Genomic DNA, 12,645 nt, shown 5'->3' with positions numbered 1-12,645 from the left:
TGTATTTAAGTTTATGCTTTTATTTTTTATTATTGATTAAAATTCGTTCAATAAATATATATTACTGTATTGTGTTTAATTCGATATCAATTATTTCTTCTAAATCATTTCACTGACATGTTTAAATATTAAATGATATAGGATGAAAGCTACCATCAAATAATTTGATAATGCAAATTATTTTGTCAAGGTAGAAATCTTTAGGTTCGAGTTCACTACAAAAAGATATGCACCTTACCGGTTAATGAAACTGACATGGTGTTTTATGGAAATCATAGATAAGGAGATGGATAAGGAGCTACATTGTTTCTCCTACTTGCCCGTAGAACTATACATAATGCCGGTAGAGTCTGAATTGCTAGACAGCAGCGGGATTTGGGAATTTAGATGGAATATTGAGTTAAGATTATCACATTTTTGAAATTTTATTCGAATATCACTAAGTGCAAGAAATATAATTGTTATACATATTAGTTTATTTTTGTTGGAAGTTCAAAATTTATGCTTATTGGAAGGTTTCTATATATTATATACATTTTCAAAAACTCAATTTCTGTTTTCTCATTGTTTTCCTTCACTTTTTTTTTCTTTTATTGAATTTTAAATATTATTTTTTATTTTTAGCTTAATTTTTATTTTACACTTTAAATTTGTATATAAAATAATATTTACAATTAAATTTATTTTAATTTAATTAATTTAGTTACATATTTAATTCAATATTTTATATTTCTTTAAAAAAATACTTTCTATTAAAATGCTTTAATTTGACCTTAATTTTAGTTACAATATTGTGATGAAATGGTATTTGCTATTAAATTATTTAAATGTGATTTTGAATGTATTGATTTTTTTTTAAAGTTTGATTTTCATTTTAATTCTTACTAAAGTTATAGCTTTATATTTTCTATTTATTTTTTATACCATTATAATTTCAATCCATATTATTTTTAGAGAAAGTGAACATTAGTTATTAATAAATACCTGCTTTTGTTAAACTTAAAGAATAAAATGGCTATAGATGAGATAATTTATTAAATCTTTTTATTTATATTATCATTTAAGAATTTTCAGGCTATATTAGAAAAAAAAAAACTAACCATTTTTCTTATCGGTCTTAGTGCAAACAAGTATGAAGAATTTTTTATGAGGGGAATCAGTGCTTATTCTTGTAAAAGATCACTTTCGTATTTTTCTATTTTTACTATGGCTTTTATATTTATTTAAAAAAATCTGGATCCTCGCTTTGATTTTATTAATTGGAGCATTGTATCCTTAGTGTAATTGAAACATTTTAATTACATTCTTCAATTTCTAGTAATTATGTGGCTTATTATATATAATTACATAAAAATTTTATTTTTTAATTGCAATACTAAAAATTTATAAGGTTAATTAAAATAAATAATTAAGAAATGACTTAAATTTGATAGTTAAATAGTTAGTGCACTCCCTAAAGTTTAAGTTTCTATTCATTCGTCTTCCATTTTTTTACTTTTAAATTTTAGCAAATCCTAACAAAAACCATATAAAAATAAATATTATTTAGAATAGAAATTTAATAAAAATAGGTAGCAGTCCAATGGTTAAGCACCTACTCCTTTCTTCCTATTCTCCCTCATTTCTCTTTTAATTTCAGCAGCCAGGTGCAAATTATCATGCAGCCACTAGCTATTTAGTCCCTTTTCCCCTAATTACGTTAGGATTATGTTTCTTTTTCCATTTCAATTTTCTTTTTCATTTTTTTTTGCATAATATTTTCTCTCCATTACTGAATTTATTATTTCTTCTCGGATCAAAATCTATTCTCGATTCAAATTATTTTTCAACCGGTTTGTAATCACCATTAGAAACGTTTTTAATCCTTGCCAAGAATCGGTAAGTACAATTCAATCCTGATAATTAAATCCCAAATTCTCATAGTATTTATATATGATGTTAATCTTTCATTCAAATTAATGAATCTTTTCATAATACTGCCAAAATTCCCACTAATCTTGATAAATCTTGAAAACAAACATTAACCCATGTATAAATGTTGTTTGAAGGACCTGATTTAGATACCCCAGATTAGATTTGAACGTGAGGAACGTCACTCAAGTTGTCGGTGAAAGGTATGTGTTCTTTTACAAGTGAATCGGGGCAAAACCGTGCCTAGGATAGGGTCACACAGTTGTGTCTCCCGTGTACATTGATTTTGTAATTTCCACATAACCACAGTTTGTTACATGGCCTAGCTACACAGCCGAGTAAACCTTCTACACGGTCCATACCATCTCACATGGTTCGGTCACACGACCATGTGTCATCTGTCTATCAGATTTTATTGTTTCGCCTAGAAATTTTATGATTTGATCAGTTTAGTCCCTGTGTTTCTGAACTATTTTTAGTGTTTTATTTTATTCAATTAAATCCTTGATAATATGAATTATGTTAGAATATATGATTTGATTGACTAAATTAATATGATATTTATATATATTTGCATGAATTGTGAATAATGCATATGTCTATTGTATCTATATTTGTGATTGGACAAATAGTATGTCTTATGTTACAATTAAATCAAACACATAAAAAGCATGACTTTTTCTACTGAGTTGATTTGTCACAAGCATGTTAATTACTTCTGAATCGAATTGTTATGAGCATATTGTTTGCTACTGTATTGTTTTGTTAAAAGCATATTAAATGCTACTGTATTGTTCTGCTTGAGCATGCCTTATTGTATTGCACGGGGTGGGACGTTATGAACAAGAGAAATATTGACAATTTATCTGCATTATTTTGTTGTATACCCACAACCATAGGCAGATTCAATTTGCAGCATTTTTGTTGTGCATCCACAACCCATTGGCAGCTATTGCCTACAAACATGTTGTGCATCCATAGCGATTGGCAGATTTTACCTGCATTTTTTTGCTGTGCATCCACAGCTATAGGCAGATTTCATTTGTGGTGTTTTGTTGTGTGTCCATAGCCATTGGCAATTAATCTGTGAATCATTGGTGATTAAACCAAAATTCGGTGTGTCGATGGCTAGAGTTCAGGGGAACTCCCATTGTAGTGTGTAGTGGTGGGGTAGGATTTTTTCTACTAAAATCGAAACTGTATGGCATCCAAAAAAGCATATGCATACAAAACTAAAATTTCTGATATGACATATATATTCATATGTATATTGTTGAAAGATCTGAAACATCGATATTCTGATATTAACACTGTAAATTATTTGTGCGACATATTTTTTTATGCTTAATCGTTTGCACTAGTTTTCTTATGATTGAACTTGCACTGAGTGTCATAGCTCACTCCCCTTTTAATTTTCAACCTTACATATATCCCACCAGGTTAGGATGCGGACGTGGCATCCGAAGGATCTTTGCTCGGTTTAAGTTATTAAAATATTTTAGAATAATTATTTCATCTTTTAATTATTTAGAGTTTATATTATTTTATTTTGAATTGTGGCATGAGACCTAGCATTTGTTTTATTTTATCCTGCATGATCCTGCATGACATTTAATTTGATTTTAGGCTATCAAAATATGAATAATAATTAATTATGCATGTACTTCAGTTTTTTATTAAAAATACAAACAAATTATTACTTTTTCGCTACTAAATTATAATTAAGAATTTTAGATAGTAAATAAACTAGTAATTAACTAAGTTTTCTTCTGAAGGTAAACAAATGTTTTAAAACAACTATTTTCAAAATTTTGATAGCTTACTAGACCATTTCGGTCGCTACTGTAACCTTCCAAATTTGGGTCTAACGTCATGGCTTTTCAAACACATACTACATTATTTAAATTTAAAATATTATTTTCAAATAGTAATAATAGTATTTTAATTTTATGGCATATATAATTATTTTATTAATCTTTTTTGAATAATCTAAAAATTTTACATACATTTTGACTTACTAAATAATTAATTAAATTAAATAGTATTTTTTTGGTACAACGATGATTCGAACCCAAGTTATTCTTGGGGTAGATAAACACCTGACCAATAAGGAACAACTTGTGATTCAAATTACATTGTATTTATTATTAATTATTTATACTTAGCCAATGACTACTGAGTATATGTTTAATATTAGATAGTGAATTAACCCAACAAATAAGGAATACTAAAGTAATTAGATAAAATTGTATAGGACATTCCTTTTTCTCGTCAATAGCAATCGTATTGTGGAATGTTTTATTAGACCAACATATCACATATAATAATTTGATTTTAAGTTTTGTTACTTGTTTAGAGAATTTTTCTCTCATTATTATTGATAGCTTTTATAATAGTTTATATTCTTTTTTTTAATTCTAAATTACATAGTCTAATTACAATTTATACCATCAAACATGACTTAAAAAATAACAATGTAATTGCATTCTATTAGCTAAATATGTTTAGGGAATTATAATTCCTTATAATTACAAGAGGTGTAATTACCACCCTAGTTATTAAATTTTCATCCAATTATTCTTTAGTGTCTGAGATGCACCAAAATTTTGAAAAAAATTTCTTAATATAACATTTGGTACTTGAAGTCAACAGTTCTATCTGATTTGGTACCTAAATTTTTTACCCAATTTGATATTTAAACTTAACAAACATTATACAATTAATTCAAATATACTAATATTATTATTATTTTAAGGAGGTAAAAAAATTAATCAATGAATGATCTACATGTGGCACGTGACATGAATTTTTTTTATATTTTAAATGTTCAATTACTTTTAGATTAATTAATTTATATTATTTAATTTTTTTATATTAACATAATACTTTCTTTTATTTTGAGTTTTTAAAGCTTTTATTTTTTTCTTCAATATCTATTTGTTAATTTTTTAACACAAATTTTCTTTGATACTAAAAACATTGCCTAGCGAAACAAAAAAAAAAATTGAAGTAAATGTAATCATTCTGACGACTGAATTTTATTAACATGTATTAGTTATTTATGCGCTCTCATAAAAACTAACACCATTAGCATTTTAAGCAATTTATATAATAATCGATAAATTCAAATACCAAATTAAAAAAAAAAACAGTTTTAGTTTGTAAATTAAAAAAACAGTGTGAGTTCTCCGATTGTTATTTTCTTTCTTCTCGGAAATATCTAAAAGTAAAGAGACCGGACATAAATAAAACAACTGATATAGGGTGATTTGACTGGTTTCCAATCCCCCGGCAAAATTTTCCTTCTTTATCTAGGGTTTGCTATTGATCTCGGTTAGTCTTCCGCTGATAATCAACATTCACTTAGGAGGAAGCGAAGAACAAAATGAGAGGATTAATGAACAAGCTAGTGTCCCGCTCTCTCTCTGTCGCCGGCAAATGGCAGCAACAGCAACTCCGCCGTCTCAACATTCACGAATATCAGGTTTTTTTTTCCTTTTACTTTATGTATTTGTCCTTTCATGCAATTGCATCTCGAATTATCTCTTAGAAAATTTAAATGGAAACTATGATTTCCAATAGAATACTTCATAAGTGATATATTTTGTACTAATTTTACTACCTGTTCGGTTCCTGTGAAATTATTTTGACGTTGTTGACGGTTTTTGTTTCCTTTATATTTATTTGGAGATTAAACTTTGAGTTTTATGCATTTCACTCTTTCTTTGGGATCTGTATACCAGTTCGGAAATACAAATTTCATGTAAGCGTCCTGGTTATTGATGAATTTTGGTTATCTGAAAATCAGGGTGCTGACTTGATGAACAAATATGGAATTAACGTGCCGAAAGGAGTTGCGGTTTCTACTATCGATGAAGTTAAAGAAGCAGTCAAATCTGCCTTCCCCAATGAAAATGAGGTAAGTTCTCTCAATTCGTGCAATGGCTTTTATGTTTCGATGTTTTAGAGTGTTAATTGGTTGTCTTAAGCAAGGCAGAGTTATTGGCTTGTGTTCTTAACCATGGATAATCCAGGTTTCAAAAAACAATTTTATGGCATATTTGGATATGACTTGATTGAATAAGATAGGTGTTAATAGATTTGATTGTGCTTCAGTTGGTTGTTAAAAGTCAAATTTTGGCTGGTGGAAGAGGCTTGGGAACATTCCAAAATGGTTTTAAGGGTGGAGTTCACATCGTTAAGGCTGACCAAGTTGAAGATATTGCTGGTACTGAATAGTTATCTTTACAGAAAAATTAGAGTGTATTACAAATTGCCAAATACATTTATGTATTGAGTATTGTTCTGGAGTTTTTCATTTATCTTTGCAAAATATGATATTCATAAATGTTGTCTTGCCAGTCACTGAGATGCTTTGTATGCTAGTTAGCATGAAATGACTTTCGTTTTACTTTCCTTTTTCTATGTGAAGGCCTTTCGTAGTTATTTTATGATAGGTGCTTTATTTTAATTGCATGCAGGGAAGATGCTTGGCCAGATACTTGTTACCAAACAAACTGGCCCCCAAGGCAAAGTTGTCGGCAAGGTTTGGTACCCATCCCTTTTTGGTGTGGAATTTAACTGTCCGTTATTCTGTGCAGTGGTATCAATTTTACTTGGGCTTGGATGATCTCTACTAACTTCATTATCTTTTACAGGTTTACCTGTGTGAAAAATTGTCACTTGTGAATGAGATGTACTTTGCTATCACTCTGGATCGTAAAACTGCGGGTCCGGTATGTTTCCAAACTCTGTAGATTAATCTTTATGGCTGCTGGAGACGTCATTTTTGTTCACCTGATTACTTTTTGTTAAGATTAAATGATTCTCCTGAAGCCAAAGGCGCTTCATTTTTCTTTTTTTTTTATGTTGTTTCTAGCTTATAATTGCCTGCAGCAAGGGAGGAACCAGCATTGAAGACCTTGCAGAGAAATATCCTGATATGATTATTAAGGTGATAATCATTCCCCCTTCTGATGTTTTAGTATAATTAGTAAGGCATTCTCTTCCCTCAGTGATCATGATATATTCATGGCAATTGATTTATCTTTTTTTTCCCGATAGGTACCTGTTGATGTCTTCAAAGGGATTACTGATGAAGATGCTGCCAGAGTTGTTGATGGTTTGGCTTCCAAGGTTGCCGATAGAAATGATTCTATTGAACAAGTGAAGAAACTATATAAGCTTTTCTGTGAACGTGATTGCACGTTGTTGGAAGTTAGTATTTCTGTTTGGCTATATTTTCCGTTTGACCATCTCATGTGTTTCAAGTAGCGTTGCTTGTTAACTGCAAATTGCATTCTGTTTTGGTTAGTGATAAATCTTTGTGTGAATTGTTTATTCTCTTGGACAGATCAATCCTCTTGCTGAGACTTCTGGCAACCAATTAGTAGCTGCTGATGCGAAGTTGAACTTTGATGATAATGCTGCCTTTCGTCAAAAGGAGATATTTGCTCTCCGTGATCCATCTCAAGAGGATCCTCGGGAGGTATGGAATGTCTCCTTTTCACCTTTTTTTTTTTTTGTGTGTGTGTGTGTGTGTGTGTGTTTACAAATGATTATTCTTGGTTGTTTTGTAAATCATAAGTTGGACTACATAATAATCAGTATCTATACTCTTGGTCCTATTCTGCATTTCCTATTATTATAGGTTGCCGCTGCCAAAGCTGATTTAAATTACATTGGGTTAGATGGAGAAATTGGTTGCATGGTGAATGGTGCAGGGTTGGCGATGGCTACAATGGATATAATTAAATTTCATGGAGGAACTCCTGCCAATTTTCTGGATGTAGGTGGAAATGCTTCTGAAGGCCAGGCAAGGATGTTCTTTGCCTTTAATACTCTCATATTGCCCTTCTGTGGCAATTTTGTTGTTTAAATGTGTTTACTTTCTGGCACTAGTGCATTTGCTTTTATTTACTGTTTCTTATAGTTTTGAAGCTATGCATTTAAAGAACATGTGAGCACACACTTCTATACATGATTTTATGTATTGTTTCTGCTGCGGTTCATGCATTTCTAGCATCACTGGTCATGATATACTGTTATTTGCTTTATGAAAAATTTGGTATCTAACAGCGATGTTGATGTAATAATCTCTGTTGAATGTATTTGCTCGTTAATTCTTAGATTATGTGGAACAGGTGGTCGAGGCATTTAAGATTTTGACTTCTGATGATAAAGTGAAAGCCATTTTGGTGAATATATTTGGAGGAATAATGAAATGTGATGTGATTGCAAGTGGGATCGTCAATGCTGCCAAACAGGTGACAGTTCTTTGGAGTGGCTTCTCTGTTTACATTGGTGACCAAGTACTTGTGTGTCACACTAGCATTTTATCTTACTGTATGTGGGTGAATCATCATTTTAACACTGATGCAGGGAAACCAAACTGTTTGTTAGAAGTTTATGAAGCCCAAAGTAGGAGTGCCTTTTTAGAATATATATATATAGATAGGTAGATAGATAGATATGGATATAAAAGAATGTAGACGATCTGTTTTTATTGCTTCCATAAGGATGTTAAAGGCACTGACTTACGTTTGATCTTGTGTTACAGGTGGCCCTAAAAGTTCCTGTGGTGGTCCGTCTTGAAGGTACCAATGTTGACCAGGGAAAGCAAATTTTGAAGGTAAAGTGGAAATGCGGCGGATGTAATTTTATAATATCTTGACAAGACTTGATGTCTTTTTTGGTTTCCTTGGCGATTGTCAATGGTCCTGCAGGAAAGTGGAATGACACTAATTACAGCAGAAGATTTGGATAAAGCTGCAGAGAAAGCAGTTAAGGCAGCCAGCAAACGAGAAATTTAAGATACGAGTCCTTTGTTCTTATTGTTTCTCATCTTTCACAGCATTGATGAGTTTTTCCTTTATTTTTCTTTTCATCAAGCCCATAGAATCTTGTTAATGATAAAGCAGCAGGGGGTTCCTGTCCTGCAAAATTTATATATTTGCCACATTTGGCATATAATTCAAAGTTGATATAACATCCTTCTTTGATTTGAGAAAATATAGTTTGGAAATTTTATGTTAAATATTGCAAGGGTTATGTGCGTCGGCTGATGGAAGCGATCAATTTTAAGTTACAACAGTAGTTTTAATGAGATTACTTTTGAGGCTCAGTTCACACATACACACACACGCTCGCAATTTAATTGCAGGTCTAATACAACTCATGAATGTAAGAGGGACTTAGTGATGAAAGGTGTTAATTTATTCCTTCTTCAACAATTGTGCAATCTTGTTGGAAATGCAGTAGGAGGTGGATTGTATGGTGATCATGGGATTGACTCCAATTGCAGTTGGCAGGACACTACCATCGCAAACAAACAAATCTTCAGCTTCCCAACTCTGACCATTCTCATCCACAGCACCCTCTTCCTATCTGTTGCGCTGTAATATAGAGGGTCCAATACTCATCCTTGGAACTAAGCCCTCCTACCAAGGGAACGTTATCCAAAAACTCCTGCAAACTTTCTTCTGTAAGACCTTTGCATTTAATTCTCTGGCCATCGCTTCGATGGGTTCCCACTTCCACTGCTTCAGCTGCAATCAGAACCCTTAACACCTGTCTCAACCCAATCTTTAGATTTTCTTTATCCGCTTCACTGAACCGATACTTGATCTTCCTTTCTTCCATTACTTATCCTGAACCCTGGTCTCTTATCAGCGTGAAAAGGTGGGCCACCTTGGATACCTCATCATTCTTTTAGAGCTGATCATGGGCTGGGCGGCCCGGCCTAGCCCGAAGGCCCGCCCGAAAAATGGGAGGGTTTGGGTAAAAATATAAGCCCAAAAATGGGCTTGGGTAAAAAAAAGAGGCCAGTTTAGAAAATAGGCCGGGCCTCAGGTAAGAGTTTTTTGGCCTGGGCCCTGGCCCGAATTATATATTAATATATTTTTATTTTATTTTTAATCATTTTAAAATTTTAATATAACCATTTTCTTATTATATTGTCAATTTGTGTATTGTTTTAAGAATTGTTTTAGTATCGTTTTTATTTGTTTTAATATTTGTTTTCATGTTTTTAAATATATTTGATTTATTATATTTTTAAATTTTTTTATTTAATGAAATAAGCAAAAAAAATTTAATATGGGTTGGGCCGGGCCGGGCCGGGCTCGGGCTTAGCAAATTTATTTCGGGCCGGGCTTGGACAAATTTTTAGGCCCATATTTCGGGCCAAGTCGGGCCCGGGCCTAGTAGACGGGCTTAAAATTTTGTCTGGGCCAGGCCCAAACCCAGCTCGGCCCGGCCCATGATCACCTCTACGTTCTTTCCTGTTGAATGTATTTTCTTGTTAATGTTTAGATTATGTGGAACAGGTAGTCGGGGCATTTAAAATTTTGACTTCTGATGAAAAACTAAAAGCCATTTTGGTGAATATATTTGGAGGAATAATGAAATGTGATATGATTGCAAGTGTGATTGTCAATGCTGCCAAACAGACGAGAGTTCTCTTTGAAGTAAGTTCTATGTCTACATTGTGACAGAGTACTCATGGTCACTAGCATTTTATCTTACTATATATGTCGTGGGAGCTAGAATTTTGGACTTGCAATCCGTGTGATTTTAGGTGATATTTTAGGTTCAAATTCGCTTAAGTTAGTTTAACTCTTAAAAAGTGAGAATTAACAAGAGAATTTTTTTAAGGCACCAAAAATAAAGCGAAATCAACTCAAAAATAAAGAAGCAAAGAGAGAATAGAAAATGCCATAAGAAAATAATAAATACAAAGTGTTTGAGTTAATACTCTCAAAGTATTCTATTACTCAAGAATGGGGTACAATGATATATTTACTAATGAGAAGACTTCTATTTATAATTAAGCTCTTTTAAATCTAACGATGTAGTTTACTTTATATTCATTGTCGAGATAAAACCAATTTATAATTGAAATTCTTAAGAAATTTATACAATCTTCTAAGAATACAAAACCAAAGCTTCTAAAATTGCTTTTCATATTTACCATAGCAACATTAGTTTTTCTTAAGTGTTTCAATGGGCACTAAGATTTCAAGTAGATTGGCTTCTTTAAATGTTTCATGAATCAAGTTAGTTTAAGTGGGTTGAATGCGTTAGTTTAAGTGGGTTGAATGCGTTTCATTTAATCAATTTACTTTCATAGGATGCTCTATTTGCATTTGTCATGGGTTTGAATTTGTGACCCTTGAAATTCTTCCTCACCCATTCTCATAATGTTCTCATTGTGTCATTAGAATGATATTGATTTGACTCGTTTTAAAACTGCTTTAATGTTTCGGTTGTTTTCCAGTTAGTCTCTCTTTCGTGTAGTTTCACCTCTCGAAACATTTGCCTTGACTTTCGTTGTCACCTAACTTGAATCATTCCTCTACTTGGTACATCTCGTTTACAAGAGTTCACTGCTTTTACTTGCTCCCATTGTGACTTGCATCGATCAGGGTCCCCTTGATCCTTACAAATAGGCTTCGACACACCCACATTGAACATTGAGTTAACTTTGAATATTGCTGCTAACTTTGGTTTGTAAGCCTCTCGACTTATCCGCTTCAGAACTCTAAAAGGGTCCATGTGTCTTTACCAAGCAAAAGATAAGTCATAATATAAAACACTAAAAGAAAGTGGTTAAGATGTATCTCACTCGTCACATTTACTTATTTTGAATGTTCAGTTTGTATCACCACTTCTCCCACTAAGTTTGGTGCATAATTCACCTTTCTTATAGGAGTTAACCTTATTAATAGCTTAACAAACTTCACATTGGTTTGTCGCACCTCTAGTTTTTCTAAAAGGGTTTTCGTAGCACTCTAATCTACCGAGTCAATGTTCTTTCCACAATGAACATTCTCGACTAATTTTGTAACACCCTTATCCCGTGACCGTCGCCGGAATAGATAAGGGGCATTACCGGACTTATGACTAATGTCAGAACCGTAAAAATTTTGAACTTTTTCTTGAAATAAAGATCATTCATTTAAATAAGTATTAAGCACAGCCAGGGATAAAATTTAAACTTCTCTAAGTAAAAATTCAAAAGATTCCATTTTCGCATGGCTTATATACATTAACCAAAATATTCTTCCGCCACTAGTCTATTCTATACATGCCATAAAATAATTCAAAACATAACAGTAACAAGCAGTGGATAGTGATAGTGTGACTAGTTGCTGACGATCCCCGAGCTTGTAGCTTCCAAATGAGATCTATAAAACAGAGGAAACAAAGTAAACGGAGTAAGCATTACAATGCTTAGTAAGTTTTAAGCAGTGTCAAAGATAATAATCAAATTATAACATAGTTGTTCGTATTTTTATTTCACTCTTCCTTCGGGCATACTATCCCTTTACCGAATATGCACATCTCATCATATACAATAGGCAGATAAACTTTCACATAAAAGTGAGCTCATGTGACATAGATATATTGTATAATTTCACATAACCTCTCACACTGATCCGATGTCACATAATCATAAGAATAGTCTCATAGATTGCTCACGTATACATCACATAACTGCCTTATGATTTAGTTTAAATCAAGCTCACATATAAACTTGGAGTACATACCTGTTTAACCTTTCGCATTGAATATATTTATAAACAATTCTTATTGCGAAGTCTTATAGCTTTAAACTCTACTCGGATTATCGGCGAGACCTTAGCTCAGATGAAATCCCCACACGAAGTCAGCGGGTCTTAACCCAGACATAGTCACCACATATGGTCATCCGGTCTTTAATCCCGGGTTTAC

The 12,645-nt window shown here is 32.2% G+C and overlaps 1 protein-coding gene across 1 annotated transcript; it reads left to right on the top strand.

Moving 5' to 3' along the window:
- The first annotated feature begins 4,997 nt into the window (after window positions 1-4,997).
- Window positions 4,998-8,947, top strand: LOC107952885 (succinate--CoA ligase [ADP-forming] subunit beta, mitochondrial). Its single transcript, XM_016888084.2, has 12 exons — window positions 4,998-5,395; window positions 5,720-5,830; window positions 6,028-6,139; window positions 6,393-6,457; window positions 6,570-6,647; window positions 6,791-6,865; window positions 6,976-7,128; window positions 7,265-7,399; window positions 7,562-7,726; window positions 8,055-8,177; window positions 8,471-8,542; window positions 8,637-8,947. The coding sequence occupies exons 1-12, from the start codon at window positions 5,297-5,299 to the stop codon at window positions 8,721-8,723; spliced, it is 1,275 nt and encodes a 424-aa protein (XP_016743573.2). The 5' UTR covers window positions 4,998-5,296; the 3' UTR covers window positions 8,724-8,947.
- The last annotated feature ends 3,698 nt before the right edge of the window (window positions 8,948-12,645 follow it).

The sequence above is a fragment of the Gossypium hirsutum genome, chromosome A07 (genome assembly GCF_007990345.1).
Source record: "Gossypium hirsutum isolate 1008001.06 chromosome A07, Gossypium_hirsutum_v2.1, whole genome shotgun sequence".
Lineage (NCBI taxonomy): Eukaryota > Viridiplantae > Streptophyta > Magnoliopsida > Malvales > Malvaceae > Gossypium > Gossypium hirsutum.
The sequence above is the reverse complement of the archived record's forward strand: the minus strand, read 5'-3'. Positions and strand labels throughout refer to the sequence as shown.